Below are 26,606 nucleotides of genomic sequence, written 5' to 3'. Positions count from 1 at the left end.
AAAAAACCTCCCAAAAAACCACCCAGGACCAGATGGTTCCATGGGTGAATGCTACCAAACATTCAAAGAAGAATACCAATACTTCTTAAACTCTTACAAAAAAGTAGAATAGAGAACGCTTTCAGACTTATTTTCTGAGGCTAGCATCATCCTGATACCAAAGCCAGACAAAGACACTACAGAAGAGAAAACTACAGGCCCATATCCTTGATGAATATAGATGCAAAATTCCTCAATAAAACACTAGCAAATAGAATTCAAAAGCACATTAAAAAGTTTATAAATCATATCTAAGTGGAATTTACCCCTGGGGTACGAGGATAGTTCAACATATGCAAAACAATCAATATGATACATTACATTAACAAAATGAAAGGAAAAAAGCACATGGTTCTCCCTATAGATGTAGAAAACACATTTGACAAGGTTCAACACCCATTCATGATTGAAACTCTCAGCAAAATAGGTGAAGAAGGAACTTAGGTCAACATAATAAAGGCCATGTATGAAAAGCCCACAACTAACATCAGAGTCAGCATAGGAAATCTGAAAACTTTCCCTCTAAGATCCAGTTCAAGGCAAGGATGCTAGATTTTACGTAACTTCTATTCAACAAAGAAGTTCTAGCCAAAGAAATCAGACAAGAAAAAGAAATGAAAGGCATCCAGATCAAAAAGGAAGGAGCAAAATTTTCTTTTTGCAAATGATGTGATCATATATGTATGAAACTCAAGACTCAACAAAAAACTGTTAGAACTAATAAATGAATTTAGTAAAGCTGCAGGATACAAAATCAACATACAAAGTCAGTCATGTTTCTATACACAATGAACTATCCAAAATGGAAATTAAGGAAACAATCCCATTCACAGTAGCACCAAGAATAATAACATACTTAGGGATAAACTTCATCAAAGAAATGAAAGACTTGCACACTGAAAATCATCATACTGATGAAAGAAAGAAGACACAGGAATATGGAAAGACACCCTGTGTTCATGGATTGGAAAAATTAATATTGTTAAATGTCCATACTACCCAAATGAGCTAGGGGTAAATGTACTGCAAACCCGATCAAAATCCCAGTGTCATTCTTTGTAGAAATAGGAAAAAACATGCTAAAATTCATATGGAATCACAAAAGACTGAAGAGCCAAAGCAATCTTGAGAAAAAAAGGAAAAATCTGGAGGTGTCACACTTCCTGATTTCAAGATATATTACAAAGCAACAGTAATCAAAACAGTATAGTAATGGCATAAAAACAGACATGTAGACCAGTGGAACAGAATGGAGAGCCCTGAAGTAAATCCAATATCTGCTGTCAACTGACCTTCGACAAAGGTGCCAAGAACACACAGTGGGGAAAAGATAGTCTCTTCAATAAATGGTGCTGGGAAAACAGGGTGTCCACATACAGAAGAATGAAATTTGACATTTATCTAATACCATACACAAGAATGAACTAAAAATATATTAAAGACTTACGTTGATAAGACCTGGAACCATAAAACTACTAAACGAAAACAGGCTCCTTGGCATTGGTCTGGGCAAAGATTTTGTTCGTTATGACACCAAAAGCACAGGTGACAAAAGCAAACATAATTAAGTGGGATTTCATCAAACTAAAAAGCTTCCACACAGCAAAGGAAACAATCAACAGAGTGAAAAGGCAACGTACAGAATGGGGGTAAATATTTGCAAATAATATATCTAATGGGGGTTAATATCTAAAATACATAAGGGATTCATACAGCTCAATAGCAAAATAATAATAATCCAACTAAAAAATGGGCAAAGGACTTGCATAGACATTAATCCTAAGATATACGAATGGCCAACAGGTTTATTAAAAGTGCTCAACATCACTAATTATCAGTGAAGCAAAAATGAAAACAGCAATGAAATACTACCTCACATCTGCTAGAAAAAGCTGTTATCAAAAAGACAAGAGATTAAAAGTGCTGGCAGGCATGTGAAGACAGAACCCTCCTACACTGTTGGTGGGAATGTAAATTGGTGCAGCTACTATGGAAAACAGTATGCAGTTTCTTCAAATAATTAAAAAGAGAACTACCATATGATCCAGCAATCCCACTTCTGGGTACATATCTAAAAAAAATGAAATCAAGATTTCGAAAAAATATCTGCACCCCCGTGATCATCACAACACTAGTTACAATGACCAAGACATAGAAGCAAGCTAAGTGTCCATCGATGGAATGGATAAAAAAATGTGGTATATGTATATACAATTAAATATTTTTCAGCCATAAAAAAAGAAGGAAATTCTGCCATTTGGGCCAACATGATGAAACTGGAGGGCATTATGTTAGGTAAAATACCAGACAGAGAAAGACAGATACTGTAGGATCTCACTTACATGTGGAATCTAAAAATAAAAACCCACCAAACTCACTAAAACAGTAGATTGGTGGTTGCCAGGGGTGAGGGTGTGAGAGTATGGGAAATGGGTGAAGTTGGACAAATGATAAAAAATTCCAGTTATAAGATGAATAAGTTCCGGGTTCTAAAGTACAGCACGGTGACTATAGTTAACAATACTGTATTATATACTCGAAAGTCGCTGAGAGTAGAACTTAAATGTTCTTGCCAAAAAAGAAAAAAAAATGGAAACTATGTTAAGTGAAGGATGAATTACCGAACGTTATTGTGGCAAGCATTTCACAATATATATGCATATCCAATCATCATATTGTATACCTTAACTTATACAATGTTATATATCAATTATATCTCAATAATATAGAAAAAATAATGATCTAAGTCAACAAAGAAGCAACAAAGGAAATTTTGAACTGAATAAAATCAAAAATACAGCATATTAAAATTTGTGGCATGCAGCTAAGCAATCCTCATAGGGAACTTTATAACTTTGAGTGTTTATATTAGAAAAGAAGAAAGGTTAAAAATCAAAGATTTAAGGTTCTCTCTTAAGCTGCTAGAAAAAGTAGAACAAAACAAATCCAAAGAAAAAAGAGAGACATAAAAAAGAGCAGAAGTCAAAGAAACCAAAAGCAGAAAGGTAATAGAAAAAATCAATGAAACCAAAGCTTTCCTTGAAATAATCAGTGGAATGATCAACTCATATCTAGATTGATTTAAGAAAAAAAGAAAACATAAATCACTGATACCAAGAATGAAAGACGATGACACTTTGCTGTACAGCAGAAACTCACACAACATTGTAAATCAACTATACTCCAATAAAAATTAATTTTAAAAATAATGAAAGATGTATCACTCTTACCAACATTAAAAAGATAGTATGAAAATGGTGTCAACTTTATCCCGACAATTTCGAAAACTGAAATAGGCAAATTTGTTGAAAACTACAACTTACCAAAATTGACACATGCTAAAACAGCACAGAGTATTCTGGTAATGGCAACTCTAGTAAATATTGATCATTATAGGGTATGTCTTCTTCATCTAGCCTCATGTTTTGAGAACCTGCTGTGTGCTTACAGAGAGAGCAAAATACTCCAATGGAGCTCGTGTTGGGAGATAAAAAAAGTTGGTAAACAAATACACAAAAAGCTATAAGTGAGTACAATGAGGACATTAGCAACATGATAAAGATGGATGTGACAGAGTGGCTAATCAGAAGTTGGGGAACTGCTCTCTGTACCAAATGCCTAAAAGGAACCAGCCATCTGACCATCTAGGAGACGCAAATTCCAGGCACAGGGATGTCTGTTGCAAAGGCTCTGAGTCAGCACACACTTTACTGACACTTTTTTCTCCCCCATCTCTAATAAAAATGAACTTCACACACACTTAATGCTGTAGCAAGAGGAGGGCTACCTGGAAAGCTCATTCTGGTGATCTTTAGTGACTGTCGATGTCACTAATACAGACTTGGGTCCAGGAATTGTTCTTTAGGGAGATGGGACAAGTTAAGCCCTGGTCCATTGCACTCTTTTTTTTTTTTTTTTTTAGATGCATTAGTAGTATTTTTTTATTGAAATATAGTTGATTTACAATGTTGTGTTAATTTCTGTCTTTTTAAAATATTCTCTTCTATTATGGTTTATCATAAGATATTGAATATAGTTCCCTGTGCTCCATAGTAGGACCTTGCTGTTTATCCATCCTTTTAACAAAAGCTTACATCTGCTAACCCCAACCTCCCACTCCATCCCTCCCCCAGCTCCCTCCCTCTTGGCAACCACAAGTCTGTTCTCTATGTCTGTGAGTCTGTTTCTGTTTCATAGATAAGTTTACTAACACTGCAGAAATACAAAGGATCATGAGCGATTCCTATAAGCAACAATGTGTCACATTTTAGATTCCACATGTAAGTGATACCATATAGTATTTGTCTTTCCCTTTCTGACTTACTTCATTTAGCATGATAATCTCTAGGTCCATCCATGTTGCTGCAAATGGCATGGTTTCATTCTCCTATACGGCTGAGTAATATTCCATTGTATATATGTACCACATCTTCTTTATCCATTCATCTGTTGATGGACACTTAGGTTTCTTCCATGTCTTGGCTATTGTGAGTAGTGATGCTATGATTTTTCTTTTTATGTTGAATGCCCAATTCAAAACACGTCTTCTTTCTACATTTGGAACACACAGGAACAGCGGTTGGGCCTTAAGTCTATGTACCAGTGAGAAGAGGACAGCTACGTGGAGATGGGGACCAGCTGGCCCCATGGGGGTTGTTGTTTTGTGACAGGGCACCCCCTGCGGCAGTGCTAGCTGAGCATGTCTCTTGCAACACGTGGTAAACCCAGACCCTCTATTCGCTTCTTGCCAACTAGCTCCCTGTGGATGGCGAGCTGGAGGTGTCCCATGGGGACCCAGAGTCTCGGTCCGGACAACAGTTTCACAGCCGTTTGGAGTGTGGCCACACTCTGAATCCATCTGATTGGCGGGGGTGGGAGGATTGGACAGAATAACCCAGAAGATGTGCACAGTGGCCAGGAAGGCAAAGAGTGATGTGTGTGTGGGGATTTAGGTCATGTGGAAGTCAACGGCCCTTGGTTACTTTTAGACAATATAAAAGAAGCAATCTTAGGTTCTATGAAGAGAGCCACGCTTAATTTCCTCAAGTTCAAGTTTGTTTCATATTTCCAGCAAACTCATATGATTAAGTGCTGAGAGCAGCAAATAACACATTTCTGGTACGGGAGAGAAATGACTCTGAATAGTATTGAAAAAGGACTGATTTCTATATAAAGGACTCATTCAACCATAGCAAGTGGTTTGTTGGTTTTTTTTTTTCCAAAATCTATTGTTTCAGTAGATAATTACCACAAAACAAGGGCACTATCCTTTGTGTTGTTCTTTGTGTGTTTCTGTTTAGCTTTCCATGTTTGCCAAGGGACGAACATTCAAGAAGCATGTTAGCCATTTTAGTCCCAGGAGGTGGTGACAGTCAAGTCTTCCAGTCACTAAAGACCCTTTAACAAAGAGTGTTTTGTAAGGGGAGATACAGTTATTGGAGGGAGAAGAGACCAAAATACGACTGTGGTTTCTTAATGGAAATGTAGACACAATAGCAGTGGTGGTTCGCAAAAGCCTGACTTTTCATTACGTAGTTCTAATAGCCGATAGAATGATAAAGCCTGATTAAGTCTTCATTATTTATGTGCTTTATATTTTATTTTTGTTACATATTCTGAGTGTTGGTTTACACTTGGTGCATTTGCTTGTAGCTTCGGAATACGGCTGGAATCCTAGCCCTAAAATCAGCAAAACCAGTGATGAAGCGTAGACACGATGGTGTTGTGGTATCTCATTAATACCAAGTACTATGGTGCTGTGGTATCTCGTTATTTTAATTTGCATTTCCCTAATGACATATGATATGAGGCACCTTTCCATATGCTTATTTGCCCCCTGGATATTTTCTTTGGGGAGGTGTCTGTTAAAGTCTGTGGCCCATTTTTAATCGGGTTGTTTTCTATTGTTGAGTTTTAAGGGTTTTTGTTATGTTTTGGATAACAGAATTTTATCAGATGTATCTTTTGCAGATATTTCCTCCCAGTCCATGGCTTGTGTTCTCATTTTTTGACAGCGTCTTTTGCAGAGCAGGATTTTAACTTTAATGAAGTTCAGCTTATCAATTATTTCTTTTATGGATCATGCCTTTGGTGTCGTATCTCAGAAGTCATCGCCAAACCCAAGGTCATTTGGATTTTCTCCAGTATTATCTTCCAGGAGTTGTATAGCTTTACATTTAATATTTTGGGTCTGTGATCCACTTTGAGTTACTCTTTGAAAAGGGTGTAGGGACTGTGTCTAGATTCATTTTTTTTTGCGTGTGGATGTCCTGTTGTTCCGGAGCCATTTGCTGAAAGGCTGTTTTCTCCATTGCCCCTTTGTCCTTTGCTCCTCTGTCAAAGATCAGTCGACTATATTTGTGGAATCTATTTCAGAACATACTTTTTAAACCCACCCTATAGCATTTCTGTCTTTCTCTCTAATGCTTTTGCAAGCTTTACTTAAGTTGTATCCAAGCCTATGCATGTGTATGCGTGTGTGTGTGAGAGAGAGAGTATTTGGCGAAAATGGCAATGGATGCCCACCTGAAAATCTCTGTGGGATGCTGGCTAATGCACCTGAGCCTGTTCGGAATGGTCCCAGTACAGGTGAACAGGATATGGCCATGACCTCACATCTTCCTGGGACGTGCTTGCTCTGTGTCCCTGTGGATAAGTGGGAAGAGAGGTACAAATACACGGCGTTACGTAGGCAGGGTCTTTACCATTCAGAAATGCACCTGCTTAGTTTCCTACCTGCCAAAACGTGTTGGGGGCTGTTGCCTGTCCTGCCTGGAGCCAGACTCAGGTGCTGAGCAACACAGGTGGACAAGCTTCACCCCTGGTTTCGAGGAGGCCGCAGTCCAGGGGGAAGTCAGGCATGCGTGACAGGGCAGCCACAGCAGGTGCAAGTGTCCTGGGGTGTGCGAGAGGCAGATGTTTATGTTTGGTGGGGATGGGACATTGCACTGGGGTCTTGAAGGGTGGATAGGAGTCTGCTAGATGCAAGACAGGATGACGCAGGTGGAGGGGACCCCGTGGTGGTGTTGGAGGCTGAGGTGTGTGAGGCCTGCTGGGGGGTGAGATGAGACAGGAAGAATTGCCCCCCACCCCCCGAGGAGCTGGGTGGCTGCTGCAGGCATCATTTGGGCTTGATCCTACTTACAGTTTTAAGGAGGGAGTGACACCGAATAAAGCCAAGCTTCTTTCCGAGGCCAGGAGCACCATGCAGGGCCTCTGACCGCAGTGGCCTCCCTGTCCTATTGTAATGGCAACGAAGCCAAGCGGCTCCCACCCTCTCCTGTCCTCGCTTGTAATATTCTCCTGTTCATCATCATTCAAGGCAGATGTCCGCCTCCTCAGAGAGGGCTTTCTTGACCCTGCTGTTTAATTGCTCAGGTGAGCCCTCCATCCTCAGCCCACAAAAGCACGTTTCTGTCGTAAATAAGATGGGTCACCACCTAAAATGATCCAGGTGTTTCTTCCTGTTGTCCCCGCACCAGGAGGTGAGCTTGGGAGTCGAGGGAAGGAATTTGTCTTCGTTGAGGCTCTCTCCACTCACGTGGGACAGTGTCTGGCGCTTAGTCGGTATTTAGGGAAGTTTTGAGTAAATAAGTGATCCCCGTGCGCCTGGCGCACTGTGGAAACGGACTCAGAGAAGGGAGAGAGGGAGCCCGGACCGTGAGGTGAGACACCTTTAAAGGAATCCAGACAGGGATGCCCTGGGCCTGAGACTCGGCAGCAGCAGAAGAGAGGGAGACACCGTTTTGAGAGACTCAGGAAAAGACCCGAAGCCCTTCATGAGCAATGCGGTGAAGGAAGTGTGCCAGCAGGAGGGGTCCCAGCACCTGGGATGCACCCAACATCCAAAGGTACGGGAAGGGGACAGGTCGGAGGGGACTGTAGGTTCAGGTGATGATTTGGGACCTGTGTCTTCAGGAGATGCGCAGGGGAAGCCACTTGGTGATTGTCCGTGGAGCTCCGAGGTGGGGAGAAGGGGGTGGTCACACTGGGCAATCTGAGAATTATCCGCGTGTAGGGGATGGCTGGGAATAGAGGAGTGGGTAAGACACGAAAGGGGAGGAGGACAGAGGAGCCAGGGGAGCAGCAGAGGAAGGAGAGCAGCTGGGGCAGAAAGCGGAGCGTCCTTCCAGGACCGCGGGGCTGTGGGAAGGTGGTGAGGAGGCCGCTGCCACCTGGATTCAGGGGAAGCCAGGGAGGGAGCCGGGGTTTAGAGACTCAGAGAGGCCGCGGTCAAAGGAGGCTCTTACTTTTGCTCTGAAGACAAAATCTCGGTTTTGGCTAAGGGACCAGCTGGCCAAAGTGGGGTGGTGGACCATGGTACTAATGCTGGCAGGGGAAGAAGAAATGATGTGCTGTTTGCTGGTGGGGGTCCATCCCGAGGACAGGGGCGTCATCTGCTCGAGGGTTGAGGCTGTCACCTGCTTAACCTGCCTGTCGTCACCTCTGCTTGTCAGGGGAGCCCCTGCTGGGCCTGCATCCTGTATTACCTACCAGTGCTTCTTTCTAATTCTTACTCCCCCCGTCTCCTGTCCTATCTGTGGGTCGTGGGTGGGATGGACCCCTGTTTTGTTCCTCTGCCAGAGTCCCGGGCTCTGCTGAGAACACGGGAAGCATTGGCAGAGGTGAGGGGTTGCCCGTGGCATGCCGATGCCAGGGAGTGGCAACTTTCCTGAATGCCTGAGTGTGAAATTTTAAAAGAAGAAATTTTTCTGCCAGTACTTTAAACATAAAAACGATTATATTTGAAAAGATACCTGCGCTATTCACAACAGCCAAGACATGAAAGCAACCTAAGTGTCCACCGAAAGATGAATGGATAAAGAAGACGTGGTACATACATACAATGGAGTATTACTCAGCCATGAAAAAAGAATGAAATAATGCCATTTCCAACAACATGGATGGACCTAGAGATTGTCATGCTGAGTGAAGTAAACCAGACAGAGAAAGACAAATATCATATGATATCACTTATATGTGGAATCTAAGAAAAAGATAGGAATTAACTTTTTTACAAAACAGAATTAGACCCACAGACATAGACAACAAACTTGTGGTTACCAGAGGGGAAAGGGGGAGAGAGATAAATTAGGAGTTTGGGACTAACAGATTCACATGGCTATATACCTGGTCGGCCAAAAGGTTCATTTGGATTTTTGCGAAAGATGTTACGGAAAACCCGAATGAACTTTTTGGCCAGCCCAATATAAAATAGATAATCAACAAGGACCTATTGCATAGCACAGAGAACTATACTCGATATTTTGTAATAACCTATAAGGGAAAAGAATGAAAAATAATATATATATGTACATATGTATAACTGAATCACTGTGCTGTACAACTGAAACTAACCTGACATTGTAAATCAAGTATACTCTAATAAAATTAAAAATTACGAAAAGAAAAGCAAGCCAGAAAAAATTAAAATAAAAACAAAAAGATTGTAAACCTACAGAGAACTATCTCTGCACAGATTTCTGGCTGATGCAATTTTAGAAGAAAACTTAACCCTTCATAAATGTCTGTTGAAGTGGTGTAAGAGTCTTTGGTACACACTGGGAAATAGGAAGGAAAATCAGACTTGAGGATTCCATGTTAAAAATCTCTATTTAAAAACCAAAAGCTCATAATCAGATTCTGTTTTAGGGCATTTTGTTCTAACTGAGGTAGAAAGAAAGTGCTGGAATAGCAACTTTTGTTTTTTCTCATAACTTTCCATGAAGCATGCCCAGTGTTTTTCTTTCTGCAATTACCAAAGATGGTGATGATAGAAATTGTTTTCCCTGGCAGCGTGCCTGCTCCCACCTGTGAAGAGGGCTTTAATTTTAGCTGATGGAATATAAACAACCAAAGGGAGTCATTTAGTTGACCTGAGGCATCAGGGTTTGGGTAGAGTCTTCTCAGCCTTTCTTTCTTTCTTTCTTTCTTTTCTTAAGGTTTTGTTTAAATTTATTTTTTGAACTGGTAATACTGTTACATGTTTCAAAATTCCAAAAATATCAAAAGATATAGAGTGAAAATTATTCCTCATCCTTTTCCCCCTCACTTCTCCTCCCCAAGAACAAGTAGTATAGTAATATGTATGGCCACTCTGTACCCTTCAGATATAGTGTGTGTGTGTGTGTGTGTGTGTGTGTGTGTGTGTGTGTCTGTGCATAAGCAATGGCTTCCTCTTTACACAAATGGAAACATACCATGCAAACTGTTTTATACCTTTTCGCTTAACAATGTATCTTGGGGCTCTTTTCCACAGGAGTTCATAAATATAGTCCCCATTTTAAGGGCTGTGTAAAAGCCAGCCAGTCCACCATAAAGCACTTAGTCAGTTCCGTGTGGTAGACACTGAGGCTGTTTCCAAATGTTTACTTTTAAGATCTCAGCCTTTCTTAGTAGCCTAAGAATAAAGCAGAATCCCAAAACATTGGCTGGATACCGGAATTTCCGTGGCCAAAACTATGGTGACCGTAGTCATCTAATGGTAGCAAATACCTGATAAAAATTCCCCACACCTTGGGCATAGGTCTATGATGTATGGCTTGCATAGTTCCTAGAAGGGCTCATTTTAGGGGTGAAATGGTTACATATCAGTTCAGTTAGAATTTGTGCCAACCATCTGCCCAGGTGACACCCAGCCAGGATACTGCTTTCATCAGGTATGATGTTCACTCACACAGAATCAATGCTGCTTTATTTAGAGTGACCAAAATTAAATGGTGGGATATCCTCTGACAGCAAGGTAAACTTTTGAAATTAAGACTGTACAAGGAAATCTAAGATTCAGGGTCCCCACATTTTATGTCATTGGTGATGCGGTGGATGTACTCTTTACCGTGGGATTTAGGGACCCCTGTAAAATCAGGATATGATGTCACCATCTCCTTGACTACCCTCCCCAAATTCCCAGAAGGAAAGTCACACATTAGTACTAATACCTGAGCCCTGGTTCCCCAAGGGCTGTCTCACCTGGGGAGGGGTCTAGAGGGCAGGTGTTTAGACACCCCTGGATGACAGATCGGCTCAGCAGACTGGAGCTGAGGGCTGTGTCTCCGGGTGCATTGGAAGGGAAGCATCCTTGAGAGAAGCACGGCTAAATAAATGAGTAAACAAGAAGAAACAAGTAAATCCCAACGGAAACATGCCCTCGGGGTGTCGACTGAAAAATAGCGCACAACCTAAAATTTGAGAATTATGTTATATGTGGCAGACAAAACTGAGGACTGAAACCCAGGGCGCAGCCTGTCAGGTTGCTCTGAGGGACTGCTCCAAAGAGGTAAGCGGGGAGCCAGGATATATAGGAATTCTTGCAACAAAGACCAGGTAGTGGGAACATCAAAAGATTACTGTTAATGAAAGAAAACCAGGCATCTCAAGTTAAGGAATTTAGAAATTTTCTATGTATGGGAAGATGCAAGAGTCTGGGCTCACTGACATCATCCCTTTGTTCTGCACCTCAGCCATCTGGGGCTGTGTTTTCTCATCCTGAGTCCCCTCAGGGTGCACCGCTGGGGTGGGCTGCAGTGGCTGATGGCTGGATTGAGGGCATCCTGCTTCCATCCTGAGTTCCCTCAGGGCTCACCGTCAGGGCCGCTGTAACGTGATGGCTTGATGGCTGCAACATCCTTTGTGTACTGATACGGCAGCGACATTTCTTCCCTCGCAGGGGCCAGCCACGGCCAGCTCTGGGGCTTGCTCATTCCTCGAGTGACGCTCTTTGACCTAAAGCCCCAGACTTGGAACTCTGCTTCCTCCTTGGATACTCCCTCCCCTTCCTCCCCTTAAAGGCACTGGCCGTGGCCAGCATCATTGCTGTCTGTCTGGGTTCTTGCACAATCTCTGTAGGTGCCCAGAACAGAGCTGGGCCAGCGCAGCTGTGGGTGCGCTCAGCTCCATCACCTGGCCAGCAGGTTGGAGCCCCTCCAGGTGCCAGCCTGGTCCACACCGACCCGCAGGTCTGCTCTACGGCAGATCTCACAGCAGAGGTTGCCTCTCCCCAGAGCTCACTCTCCACTCCCATCCAGTTACCTCGGCTGCTTCTGCCAGAGGATTTTACTTTCATTTTCATCGAAATCTATTTGACGTATAACATTGTGCACATTTAAGGTGCCCCACGTGCAGATTTGATACATTTATGTACTGTAATCTGATTGTAGCAACAGTCGGCACTTGCGTCCCATCACATAATTATCATTTCTCTTTTTCTTGTGGGAATAATCGAGATCTAGTGTCTTAGCAAGTTTGATGATTATCGTACAATATTGTTGTATATGATCGCTGCACTGGGTACTAGGTCTCCAGGGCTTATTCATCTACGCTCTGCAGGTTTGTTTCCTGAAACTACCTCTTTCCTGTCTCCTCACCTCTCAGCCCCTGGTAGCTACCTTGTTACTGTTTTCACAAGTTTGGCTTTTTTAGATTCCTTATATTCTCTGTCTGATTTATCTCACCTAGCATAATGCCCTCAAGGTCCTACCGTGTTGTTACAAGTGGCATCCAAACGGCCAACAGACACACGAAAAGATGCTCCACATCTGTCATCGTCAGGGAAATGCAAATCAAAACCACAACGAGTATCACCTCACACCCGTCAGAATGGCTTTTATCAAAAAGACAGGAAATAACAAATGTTGGCCAGGATGTGGGGAAAAGGGAGCCCTCCTGCACTGCTGGTGGGAACGTAAATTGGTGCAGCCACTGTGGAGAACAGTATGGAGATTACTCTAAATATTAAAAATAGAGCTACCATATGACCCAGCAGTTCCACTTCTTGGTATGTTCCCAAAGGAAATGACATCAGTATCTTGAGGAGGTGTCTGCCCTCGCATGTTAATTGCAGGCAGGACATGGGACTGGAGGCACTTGCAGACTTTTGAGCGGAGCGTGGCTGGCTTTCCATGTGGAAGGGTCTGGGGCGGGCGCAGGGAGGCTAGGGAGGGACTGCCACACTTGTTCAGGTGAGAGATGAGCGTGGCTTCAAGCGAGTGGTGACAGGGACACGGAGAAAGACCCGCCTGTTGAAGGGGTGTGGGCTCCTCCAGAACGCCTGGGCCATCCGGCCCTGAACCGCTAGAAACAGGGAGTGACCATTACCCTGGGGGAGGAGTGGGTTTGGGGAGAGAAGCAAGGGGTTGGTTGGGGACATGCGGAGATGCCCATGTCCAGGTGCTGTTGTCAGCAAGCATTTAAGTGTGTGGCCCTGGAGCTCAGGGGAGGAATTCAGGCTGAGCTGTGAATCTGGGAGTCTCTGCACAAAGGTGGCATTAAAGGCATTGAATCTGGAAGGAATCACCTTGAAAATTCTCTGGGGTAAAAGGAAGTGGCCCAAGGACCGCCTCTGGGGCTGGCTCAGGTCCCAGGAGCCCGAGGAGGAATGTGCAGGCAAAAGGCCCCCGTGAGTGAGCCCCCAGCCCCTCGCCGGTCCCCCTGCTGCCCCATCTCATCCTTGTCACACCCCCTGCCGCGGCACACCACCCCGGGCTGCCCGCCCAGCCCATCTGGCTCTTCCGTGCTGCTCTGCTCTGGGTGCCCCGTTCCCCCCAGGGCCAGCTCCCCCTGCGTGATGGCGTTCTACACCCCTACCCTGCCCGAGCTCGGCAGGCTCTGACCCTCCCGGTCACTTCCTGCGCCACATTGCTGAGCCCCTCGGCTTGCTTCCAACTCTCCAGCGGCCTTCCAGAATCTTCCATCCTAAAGCAGCCCCAGGAAAGTTAGACCGTCTTAGGGTTGTAGTTTCCCTGCTTCCCCGACGTTCTTCTCGGGAAGTCCCATTCGTGTTTCGCTTCGGTGCCGCGGCCATGCGAGTGTCTCGGTAGGATCCCTCCAGCCCGCCCACCAGAAAGCTCCACAGGCCTCGTCTTCCCCCTAAACTGGTTCTCCAGGGGTGTCCCGTGTGGCAAGGACTGTCCACGAGGCGTCTGGTCATCACCCACGTCCCTTCCAATAAAACCAGCCCCGAGGTCCTGTCTGTCTTGCTCACCTCTTATTCTCAGTGCCAAGTCAGTATCTGACACGAAATAGGCACTTAGAAAGTCACCCAATGAGCGTACCCGTCCTAAGGGAAAAACATTTCATCATACGGATGCTTTTGGTAACAGCATTGACTCAGTTGAGGGATGTTTAGTGAGCGCCCAAAATACGCCAAGGACATTTCCCAGTGCTAGTGAGACAGCAGCAAATCAAGCAAACCGTCCACCTTCCAGGCAGAGCGTTATGCGGGAGACCATGGGCCAGCCCACTGTGTCCCCCCCCCCCCCGCTTTTGTAAGCAGGTGGCACAGAGAAGTGTCAGACAGCAGTCAGCTCTGCGGCCTTCAGCAGGTGACTCAGCCCCTCCAAGCTCACTTCCCTTTTCTGGACAGTGAGAGGTGGTTTTGATAATTAAACAAGATAATGGGGCTGCATAGGAGAGCCTCGGCACGGCTCCTTCCTCCCAGCACATAAGCTGGGAAGCATCATCGCTCTCTCTTTCATTAATCAAGGTGAGTCAGGTGGAGTCGGTCTTGAAAACGTCATTCAACGTCTGGTCCTCTGCTTTCTCATGTGTAAAATAAGAGTTGGAATTCCAGCTGTAAGATTTTGTGTTCTTTGATGTTATTCCACTCGACTCCTGTTTCTTGAGCAAACAGATATATATCACTTTCTAGCAGCACTTCAAGCTGCTGGAGCTATTTCTGAGCACACATTTAATGCTTACGTGACGCCTCGTGGTGCCCTGTGGGGTGGGCACTACTATTGTTCCATTTAAAAGTGGAAAGTGAGGCACAGAGACCTTGGCATCTGAGCGAGCGTGTGCAGCTGGCTTAGATTTTGTGCTACTCGCAGCTCCCAGGGCGGCCACACTGTTCTGCAGGGTGGTACTGTCAGCGCATGTAACCTCCGGAAACCTAACTAGGAAGGCAGAGCTTGACTGTGTTCTCCGAGGACCCCGCCATTCCCTGTAAGAGCTGAAACCAAGACTTGGGTCCAGCCAGGTCTGGTTCTGGGGTGACCTCCAGCTGTCCGGGGACCCACTGCATTGTCTGCCATTGACTCGGAGGGTGATGAGGAGGATAAGAAGGTGAAAGATCTTGGTAGAAGCTGCCCAGCAGTGAGGACAGCATCCTGTGTACTTTTCATGATATGACTCACTTAATCTTCCCAGTCACCAAAAGAGACGGTAACTATTTTCATCCCTGTTTTACCAGTGGAGAAATTGAGGCACAGAGAGGTTAAGCAACTTATCCAATATTACACAGCTCATGGTGGAAGCAAAACTCTAACCTGGCTTTCTGCCTCCAGGATCCAAGCACAACCACCGTGCTACGCTGTCATCTTGCTGATATATTTTTCTAGGCTGTTCTTGTTCATAATCCTCGTGCTCATTCTCTTAAAAGTACAAGTGTATTTAAAGGAAAATTAGATGGAATAATCACCATGTAAAAGGAACAGTTGAAAATGTAGGTTTAAATTTTAATCCGGAGCAACCTCATTATACTATAAAGTTGGCATCCTGGTGTCCCTGGAGAATGAGAACATGATAAAGAAATAACTGACTTAGATGACTAAGGATTTATCCCTTAAAGTATAAGTCTCTTTTCTGTAGAAGTTATTTAAGCAGTGCAGAGGGAAATCTTTCTAGACGGCATCACCAATTTTTCAGAATTCTCAGATCTGACACTGACTCTTCCCAGGAAACTCTGGGTTTATTGTTTTGTGGAGGTAGAATCAGATGACTCGAGGGACAGAGCTTAGGCAGGAGCCTGGCAGGGGCGGCAGGGCAGGAGCCTCCTGCAGCTGACCCTGGACGTGAGCTGGCAGCCCAGTTCTGCATGGTTCTGGTCTGGGCTCTGAAGAGGTGAGATTCCCAGCAGGCCAGCTTCTTGCTGCATGAGATGCTTCGGGGACGAAAGGAAACATCAGTCACAACACCAGTGTTTCGCACCTCATTCTGTGTGTGATATTATTGAATTTTGTTTTACGATAATGTAGGTGGCTGCAGATTTATAAACTAGTTGTCATTTGTGCTGTAAGCGCGTGTAATCACTTTGGGGGAAATGAAGAGCGTGTAAAAAGTTAAGCCCAGGTTGATTTAAAATAAAAGTGTGGGGCTTCCCTGGTGGTGCAGTGGTTGAGAGTCCGCCTGCCGATGCAGGGGACGCGGGTTCGTGCCCCGGTCCGGGAAGATCCCACATGCTGCGGAGCGGCTGGGCCCGTGAGCCATGGCCGCTGAGCCTGTACATCCGGAGCCTGTGCTCCGCAACGGGAGAGGCCACAACAGTGAGAGGCCCACGTACCGCAATAAAATAAAATAAAATAAAAGTGTGAAAAAGTAAGCCAGGAAACTCCATTAAAATAATAGGGACTTTTAGATTTTGAAATCAAGAAGCCCTTTCTTAGTATGGCACAGGGTTAGAAACAGAAAAAGAAGGGGGCACCTGACAGATTGAATTAGATAAACTTTCACATTCCAAAAAAAGTAATAAAAAGCAGAACAGGGCTTCCCTGGTGGCACAGTGGTTGAGAGTCCGCTTGCCGATGCAGGGGACATGGGTTCGTGCCCGTTCCGGGAGGATCCCACGTGCCGCGGAGCGGGCTCGCTGAGCCGGTGCGTCCGGAGCCTGTGCTCTGCAACGGGAGAAGCCACAACTGTGAGAGGCCCGCGTACCGCAAAAAAAAAATAAAAAAAGCAGAACATTAGAAGGCCATAAAGAACTAGGGAAAATATTCACAACATATTGTATTTCACGTACATATTGATATTATTAAGAAAAGGCTAACACCACAGTTGACAGAAAAAGCTTAATGGATAGAACTACAAATTCTTTCTCTCACACAGACAAAAGTAAACATTAAAAAATCATTTTAATCATTAAAAATGCTAATCCTAGCATTTAAAGAATCTCAATTTAAAAAGTTATTAGGCATTAGAGAAATGCAAATCAAAACTACAATGAGGTATCACCTCACACCAGTCAGAATGGGCATCATCAAAAAATCTACAAACAATAAATGCTGGAGAGGGTGTGGAGAACAGGGAACCCTCTTGCACTGTTGGTGGGAATGTAAATTGATACAGCCACTATGGAGAACAGTATGGAGGTTCCTTAAAAAACTAAAAATAGAACTACCATACGACCCAGCAATCCCGCTACTGGGCATATACCCTGACAAAACCATAATTCAAAAAGAGTCGTGTACCACAATGTTCATTGCAGCACTATTTACAATAGCCAGGACATGGAAGCAACCTAAGTGACCATTGACAGATGAATGGGTAAAGAAGATGTAGCACATATATACAATGGAATATTACTCAGCCATAAAAAGGAACGAAACTGAGTTATTTGTAGTGAGGTAGATGGACCTAGAGTCTGTCATATAGAGTGAAATAAGTAAGAAAAAGAAAAATACCGTATGCTAACACATATATATGGAATCTAAAAAAAAAAAAATGGTTCTGAAGAACCTAGGGGCAGGACAGGAATAAAGAATATTTGAAAGAGCAATGAATTGGAAATAACAGAAATGTCAAACCTTGAGGACAGGTAAATATGGGTGGTCCATGCAGGGGTGGGCCCTTCCCGTCCTCAGGACTTTGGAGAGATCCACACCCAACAATGGACAGCATCACAGGAGAAAAGAGCAGTTGTCATCAAGAGAGCATGTCCTCATTTCTGTAAATATTCACATATATAGATACACAGAAAACACACTGAGGGGACACACATCAAGCTGAACAGAGGTTATCTTTCGGGGCTAGAGGTGAGGTAGGAGTTTCACTTAGTACTTTATATGCCCCTTTATTATTTGAACTGTTTTTAGTGCGCATATGTGACTTTCATTTGTCAGAGTAAAAACAATAGAGTATTTTCATTTTGCACAACACAGAAATGAGAATACAGGGCCAGGGCTGTGTTGTGCTTACAGGCTCTCATATTTGTCAATTCCTTCCATAACATGCTCCATTTATATAAAATGCCTGCTTCATTCTTTCTTGTATTCAACAGACATTTGATTCCTAAAGCGCAAAAGCCCTAGGCTAGGAATTGTGGAAGTTCCGAGACTAATAAGTCATGCCCTTTGCTGTGCAGAGCTCCCAGGCTAACAGGGGAGCTGGGCATGGCAGCAGTGAGCTCAAACCAAGGGAGGGGCAGCTAAGGATGGTCCTCCGAGTAATGCTGCCCTCCTGCATCCGGGCAGGAAGAGGGGCTGACTAACGGCCACCTGCACTTCTGGGGTCTCCTCTGAGAAGTAGCATTAAAGAGCGAGGGAGATTTCAGCAGGGGCAGAAGATTGATAGAAGCGTTGGGAAAGGAAGGGCATTCCAGGCTGAAGGAGCAGCTTGAGGAAAGGCAAGGAAGCAGGGACCCAGTAGAGCACAGTCAAGCCCACACGAGCCGTCCGTTCAATGGGGCTGAAAGAAATGCCCCTGGTTTTCCTTCTTTCACTTCTGTGTGCCTGGTGCCTAGCATGGAGCTCGGTACCAAGTACCCATGTGCTTAGAAGGATGGATGGATGGATGGATGGATGGATGGTTGGATGGACAAATGGATGGATGGAGGAATGCATGGAGGAAAGAATGAACTAAAGAACAAATGAACACATAAGTCGATGCAAAGTGCTGAAAACCATACTTATTTTATTTCATAACATAGACAGACCCTCAAATCTAGTGATGTGTCTTCTGTAGCTAAACGCTTGAAACCTAGAGGAATATGTCCTCTTCCTCCAAGAATAATGTGAAAATGTGTGTGCATGTAGATGAGAACTATAAAGGAGCGTGGAAAATACACACACACACACACACGCATATACACAGACACCCACACACACACACACACACACACACTGTCATTCAGTCACTTTTGATTATGTTCCTACCAAGTGCTTCACCCTGAGCAAGGTTCAGAAGCCAAGGTGGGGACAGTGGCCCTGGGTTTCATGGTAAGAGTCCTACTCAATCTCTTTACATCAGCACTTCCCTTCCCTCTTAAACAATTTTCTGAGTCTAGTCACATTACACGTGACCGACACAATGAGATTCAGAGACCAAAGCAGCCACCGTGGAACGGATGCTTTCTAAAAAAAACCAAGATATCCAGGGCTCTGGTTCTGCCATTGGGGAACGCTTCCTGGCTACTGGTCACCAGAGGGGATGGAGGGTAAAAGTAACCCTGCCTGAACAAAAGTGGCCACAGCATGTGGTTCTAAGAAGGAAAACAGTGGTAGGTACCAGTTCTAGAAAGTCAGCAGGACTAGGTTTCAAGTGCTCCTCAAAGGATGTGCTGAAGATAGGCGTTGGGCCTTAAAGTAAAGCACAGACTGGCTTCTGATGTATCCAGCAGGTGGGTACTGTACCACGTGGAACAGTGAGGATTCCTCGGGCTTCAGTTGCTTATGGAATCCTAGGAATGGACATTTCTACTCAAAACTGAAGGAGTTATTTCTTCCATACCTGAGGAGAATGGTTTAAACCCGTGTCGAATCTCCACTCTGCCCACTTGTTAGCTGTCTGACCTTGGGCAAGAAATTTTCTACAAGCTTTAATTTCTTCCTTTGTAAAACAGAGGTAGTGAAATTACCTCGCTGAGGTAGTCGTACGAGATACTGTTGGCACCCTTAGTAAATGTTTAATAAGTCTCCGTTGCTGCCCATGTTAACAATATTTTCTAGAAGTCTGTAAATACATCCACCAGAACACTTTTGTTTAAACACCTTAAACTAACAGAAGCTGCAGAAAAAAACTTTTGCCCATTAGATCGTGTCTTGATTGGAGTCTCAGACTTTGCCAAAACACTTAGCAAAGACATTACCTTAATTGATCAGAAATAGCCTTAATTGATCAGAAATAGCCGTGTGCCGGGAAAACACAGCGTCTCCAGCCATTGTTTGTCGAGTGGCTGTGATTATCTCTGGGAAAGTGACAGCCAGGGGCAAAGCTGGGCCGTCTTGGCAAAGGCTTGAGGGTCTTGATGTTTCTCCAAATCTTGTAACAAGGAGTGAGCCAGAACTTTCTTTCAACGGGTAAAACTGCTTTTCCAAGCTGGTGAGCCAGAATTGCTTCCGTGATCCATTTGTTTCTTCAGTTCTCTCCCACTTGACGTTGGCACTCGGCAGAATCCGGAGCACGTCATTATTATACAGACGTCAGTGCGAGCTTAGCGGGCGCTGATCAACCAGCGTGAACTCACAGAGGAAGCCACGTCCCCACGTCAGCCCCCAATTACAGCTCTTGGCGGTGTCTCCAGCCAAAAGAAGATCATGTAATGTTATAGAATTCTCTCTCCTTCATTCGATGGTGGACATCAGTGTGAGGTCAGGAACTTTATCTGTCTTTGAATCCACTGTCATTCCTGTCACAGCATAAGGAATCAACAGTGGCTTGTTGGTTAATGGAAAGAGCAAGTGAACAAATGATGAAGTCTCTCACCGTCTTTTAAGACGAGATTGAGAAACGTGTACAAGAAAATAATACAGGCAGGCAGATGCATAGCATTTGAGCGTCATGATGAATGAATGGATGGATGTTACCCCTGAACGAAGAAACCCAGGTACCAGAGCCGAGGCTCTCTGCCTTTCAACATCATCATCCGCAGACGGACAAAAGGGGGAGACGGGGTTATGACAGGTGGAGATAAGAGCAGGCGGCCCACCCCTGACCAGGGTCCCCCCCGAGCAGGGTATCCCAAGAGCTCATCCCCACACCCCCTGGGCACCCAGGCCCCAGTGAGAACCAAGGACCAGGGTAGTGCACAGATGCTAACAGAAAAGTGGAAAGTTTTGACAACCATTTATTTCAAAAACTCCTGGTGACTTTAATCCCGAGCTCAGTGCGAGGTAACCACGTGACGAGGATTCTTAACACTGGGAAACAGTTTTTGAATCTGATTTTCCTCCAGCCTTACATGTTCCTTACCTCAGAGGTTGCAGTTAAGAAATGTATTGGAAACTCAAAAAAGGAAAAGAGGAGAAAGAAAAAGACATATGGGAAAGATAAAGGAGGTCTACAAAGTTTAATCTGTCATAGCCAAAACCACAGTCTTAATATCCCACCAAAGAAAGAGGGGGTGAATTGAATGAACTGTGGCTGGAGGAATCCATGCAGTACTGGGCAGCCTTTAAAAGCTATGGGAAAACGTGGCTGATGGAACGAGCTAGTCTAGCTCTCTCCTCTCAAAACCCCATTAAAATGAATAAAAAACATTAGTCCACGGCGGCAAAGAGAAGGGGAGAAGGAACAAGGACGTTGTCAGTAGACACTTGGAACTAGAATGAGTTGATGGTGCTAAATTCCTGGCAAAGCAGAAGCAGTTGAGAGGTGCGGGCCGGGTGGAGAGGCCATCGGAAGAGGCCCGGCCTCCACGAGGCTCAGGACAGTGGGTGCGAGTCCTCTGCACAGCAGTGGGCAGGAGAGCTGCTGACCAAGGACGGGCTGTCTGGCTGGGAAGCAGCAAGGCCTCCAGGCCCCACCCTGCCATGGGCAGCCGCAGGTCTGCCCATGAACTCCAGACAAGAAAGAAGGAGAGAGACTGACTCTAGGACGTCAGGGAGCCCTGAAGCCCCGCGCTACATGAGAGCCCAGGCCTTCCCACTGGACCCTACTCTGCAAGGCCAGCTGCCACCTGCCGGCAGGAGGTTGGAAGAGAGGATCCTACCAATATGGATGTTTGGGGATCCCCCAGTGAGCTCACCAGATCTCTTCCCAGGTGCCCACACGGAATCCCATGAGTGTCCACAGACCCTGTCCACAGAAACACACTTAATTAGGATCAGTTGGGCAAGCATCACCAGAAACTGAGGCAAGGTCAGGATGTGACGGACAAGAGGCCAAGACAAAGAGAGAAAAAAGGAACTTGGAGAAAAAGTGTGTATAACAAAAGAAAATGAAAATAAAGACACTTCCTATTGAAGTATAGTTGATTTACAATGTTGTGAAGGTTTCAGGTGTACGGCAAAGTGATTCAGTTATATATATTTTTTCCAGATTCTTTTCCCGTATAAGTTATTACAAAATATTGGGTATAGTTCCCTTGTTGTTTATCTATTTCATATGTAGTAGTGTGTGTACGTTACTCCCAAATTCCTACTTTATCCCTCCCCACCACCTTTCCCCTTTGGTAACTGTAAGTTTCTTTTCTATGTCTGTGAGTCTGTTTCTGTTTCGTAAATAAGTTCATTTGTATCATTTTCTTAGTTTCCACATATAAGCAATATCATATGATATTTGTCTTTCTCTAACTTACTTCACTTAGTATGACAATCCCTAGGTCCATCCATGTTGCTGCAAATGGCATTATTTCATTCTTTTTTACGGCTGAGTAGAAAGACATATTTTTAAAGATATAAATTAGCCTCAGAGAGAAAAGAGAAGAGAATGTATCCAGGAAACATACATGAAGCTATTTCAAAAAATATATAACAAGAAAGAGCACTTGGAAATTAAAAATATAGTAACTGAAAATTTAAAAGCCAGAAGAGTTGGATAATGAAATAAAGGGCATTTCTAAGAGAGGAGGGAAAAATGTTAATTAGTCAAGAATATTCAAATATGACACAAATGAACCCATCTATGAAACAGAAACAGACGCAAAGGCATAGAGAACAGACTTGTGGTTGCCAAGGGGATGGGCAGGGAGAGGGATGGCCTGGGCGTTTGGGATTAGCAGATGGAAACTAGTATATATAGGATGGATAAACAACAAGGTCCTACTGTATAGCACGGGGAAATATATTCAGTATCCTCTGATAAGCCATAATGGAAAAAGAACATAAAAAAGAATGTATATATAACTGAATCACTTTGCTGTCCAGCAGAAATTAACACATTGTAAATCAACTGTATTTCAATTAAAGCAAAGACTATTGAAGAAAAATTAGAAAATTGATTTAGAACTTGCAGAGTTCAACTAATTGGAATCCAGAAAGAAAGGAGAAAAGAGAAGGAAGAAAAAAATCTTTGAGGAAGAGTACTAGAACATTCTGCAGAATCGCAGGATGTACAGATGGCTGGGGTCCGTGGATGACCCAGCAGAGGGTGAAAGCAGCCTCACCCAGGGCATGGCAGGATGGTCCAGGGCTCAAGAAGTGAGAAGATGCTCAAGCCTGTGGAAGGAAGGAGACAGCCAGCCAGCCTGGGGTTGGGATGGGGGCGGCTGTCCCCACTGCAGGGTTGCAGGCTGGAAGACAGTGGAGTGAGAGCCGCGCATCCTGAGAGAGCTTTCCGGTACCATGCTGACTGCTCAGTGTAAGAGAACACAAACATTTTTAGGTTTTCAAGATCTCAGAATTTTACCCCATACGCATCTTGTCTCAGAAAGCTGGTAGAAAGTGCCCCCTAAAATGAAGAAGTGAATTTTAAAAAGGCATAGGACCCAGGAAGCAAAGGCTAAAAAATCTGGGCAAAGGAATTTCCAGGAAACTCAGTGAGAAGAAAAAGTGAGAAGACACATCAGTTATCAAGTTCACAGCAAACGAAAGTTCATCTAGGAAGAAAATGTCGTCAACATACACATAGGTCTCGGCCGCAGAAAGTTGCTCTTGAAGAAAATTTCTGTTTTCATAATTATAATATCTGTTATAACTATATGGATAACTAAATAGTGAATGTTAATTTGAATATTGTGCTCTAACTTTTTTTCAAAGACTGGGGAGGGAAAGTATGTGTGGGGTCGTGTGTCTGTGTGTGTGCGTGCGTCTCAAAGAACTTCTGGAGCAGGAAGCCAAAACCTAACATGGGAAAAGCCAAAAAACAGCAGAATAAGCTCTTCATGTGGACAAACGGAGTAAATGCTGGACGAAAAGTAGTTTGAAGTGGCTGCTGTTGGAGTGGGCTAGGAGCTGTGGGTTTGACTCTAAGCCTTGTGGAACTGTTTGCCTTTTCATGTCCATGTTTTTCATAAAACATGGAATTTTAAAGGTATAGGAGGTGGTCATAATGTATTGTGGTAGAAGGATAGAAAAAATATGACTTTTAAAAGGAAACAGAAAGACCAGAAAAAATGTATGCCAATTGTTAGGAGTTAACCGAGTGTCAATTCAGGGATTTTTTTTCTTCCTTTTATAATAAAAAAAAATTGCAATAGATATGTATTACCGATGAAGTTGTAAAAGACCTTTTACACACACACACACACACACACACACACACACACACACACACACACACACACACACACACACACACACACCCACCAGGTCCGGCCCAGCAGAGGAGGTTCCCCTCCTTGGGAGGAGGAGACACGCTCTCCATCCACTGTGAACCTGAGCTGATAAACCAAGGAGCTCCAAGAGAAGGACTTGAGGCCCAACAGGTGGTGTTGGCAGCACCCCTCCCAGGACGAGCGTTTGAAGGACCAGGGCCTCCTTGGGCTTGGAGGTCCGAGGCTGCTGTAAGCCCCCCAGGGCAGGAACCAAGCGCAGGCATCTTGCCGGCCCTTGCACATCCTCTGCAGGTGGCGCAGTGCTCTTCCCATGCAGTCCCATCGGAGGGTGGAGGCAGGAAAGCTTCGTCTGTAGTGCAGAGGAGAGGAACAGTTTGCGCTCTTTCGGGAACAGAGACCTGGAATCAGTGAATCCAGCCTTGCAGACAGAACGGATTTCCCCTTCAACAGTGAGACCTGCTCGATCCTAACAAGCCGCCGTTAGCAGCTGTGCATCTGTCACTGTTGAGTCTCCCAGAGGAGCTGGGTTTCCGTGCTGGGGGGGAGCGTGGTGTCCCATATGCCCGTGTCCCATGGGCTGGCAAATCCATTGCGGTTCTGGGTGCGGGGCGGTCGGCCTGTGGACAGTTGCTGTCCTGGCTGAAGGGGCAGGAGAGCGAGAGAAAGGCCAAGGGTAAGGCCAGAGATGCCCTCTGTCCTTCCTCTGCAGGGGCCCTTGGTAAAGCTTCCAGAAGGAATAGTTCTTCTTTGCATTTAAGTGAGAGCTCAGGATCCCCTTTCTCATAGTTATGCTGAGGAGAGATTTCCAAGTCTTCTGATTTGCCTGGAGCCCCTAGGAAATACGGGGCAGAGCCCCCGCCCCCTGCCACCTAGGGGTCTTGGGGGGCATCTCTGAGCATCCCCGGACCCCCTCAGGGCCACTCCCGGGCAACCAGCAAGCCCTCACACCCATATGCCTCCACCACCTGCCCAGGAGCCCCAGAAGGGGGACCGGCAACCTGCCAGCCCTCCTCGGGGTACCCGTCACGCCGGCCAGCTCGCTCCCTCACGTGCACAGCCGCCCTCACGCTGACTGTTTGTCCTCCCTTGTGCTTCGCAGGTGTCTCTGGGGTCACAGATGGACTTACAGAAGAAGAAGAGGCGTGCACCAGCTCCCCCTGCACCCCAGCCCCCGCCGTCCAGCCCGCTGGTGCCCCCCCGCACGGAGGGCAGGGAGGAGGACAGGAAGGGCAGGACGGGTGAGTGATGGCGTCCGCGCGCCTCTGGGTGCTTGGCCTGCATCTCAGCGCTGCTTCTCACCCCTGCCCTGGCTTCCTCTGCGATGGCATTAACTCGGAAAGCATTTAGGCTAAAGAAAGAAAGTCTGGAAATGAACGGCTGTGAGTCAAGGACATCCTACAGGCATAGTTTCTGGGGGTGGTGCGGGCGTTGAGAAGGTGGGAAAGGCGTGCTGGTCAAGAGGCTCGGGAGAGTGCGAGTGATGGAGAGCTGGTGAGTGTGGCTGGGGGACGGCGCCTCCCTGACCGAAGGGGGTGAGTCCCAGGATGGCGCCCACGGATGCTGGTGTGGAAGACGTCTCGACCGCAGGGCGTTTATACAATAGGTCATGTGACAACAGTTCAGTCATCTTTTGAGCACCTGTTTGAAATTGATCTCCACTTATGGAGCTTTCCTATATGGTATTCTCTGAGAAAAAGAGAAGCCAGAGTAAAGAGGGTGCAATCCTGGTGTCTGTGAGCAGAGACGTATTCAACCATGATACCTAGTCCCTCATGTTACAAGGGAGAGAAGAGATGGGGGTCTCTAGGTCCACCAGCCAGGGATGGCCAATTTTATTCTAAAATCATTCAGTGTTTGTTGTTTCATTTATGTAGGGACCGAGATAAGCCCCTGACACAAGTGCTCCAGTCATCACAGGAGCGCCATTCAGTCCCCCGGGCAGCCTCACATTTTGCCGTTGATCTCATGGCTGCAGCCCCCAAAGGGAACAGACACCCAGGGAGAAGTGGTCGCACTGTTGCTCCCTGAACCTTTCATAAGAGCTCCTGGGCCGTTGGTCAGCATTTTCCCCCGGCCAATACCTCGATTTTAACGTCTTAGCATTTCACAGACTGGGAATCGATTTTGCTGAGGAGATACAGCCAGTATTTCACGTCAGTCCATCATCGTTCCCAAAGGAGAAACTATCTGATTTGAAGGAAATGTGATCAGAAGCTCCTTCAGATAAACCTGGTTTTCTTTTTTTCTTTTCCCATAATGAGACTCCCATTCCGCCTTCCAAGCTTTCTCCCCACTCTTTTCATAAGTGGATGAAGAACGCAGATTGAGAGTCTTTGTTGAAATTCTAAGACGCATCCGTGGTTAGGGTAGTGTAGATGTGGTGACTCCTGCCAACCTCCAGGCCAGAGAGCCCATTTTAACCCCTGGA

General features: G+C 45.2%; 1 protein-coding gene across 11 annotated transcripts in view; it reads left to right on the top strand.

The window, feature by feature from the left end:
• Positions 1-26,606, top strand: part of COBL (cordon-bleu WH2 repeat protein) — a 261,169-nt gene that overhangs the window by 171,630 nt on the left and 62,933 nt on the right. For 10 of the 11 annotated variants that reach the window (XM_019939458.3, XM_019939453.3, XM_073809486.1 and 7 more), the window contains one exon: positions 25,278-25,416. The exons of the other annotated variant lie outside the window; for it this stretch is intronic. In XM_019939458.3, the coding sequence (XP_019795017.2) occupies positions 25,278-25,416 (139 nt within the window). The remainder of the gene's footprint in view (positions 1-25,277; positions 25,417-26,606) is intronic. 11 annotated transcript variants of the gene reach the window in all.

The sequence above is a fragment of the Tursiops truncatus genome, chromosome 9 (genome assembly GCF_011762595.2).
Source record: "Tursiops truncatus isolate mTurTru1 chromosome 9, mTurTru1.mat.Y, whole genome shotgun sequence".
Taxonomy (NCBI): Eukaryota; Metazoa; Chordata; class Mammalia; order Artiodactyla; family Delphinidae; genus Tursiops; species Tursiops truncatus.
The sequence above is the reverse complement of the archived record's forward strand: the minus strand, read 5'-3'. Positions and strand labels throughout refer to the sequence as shown.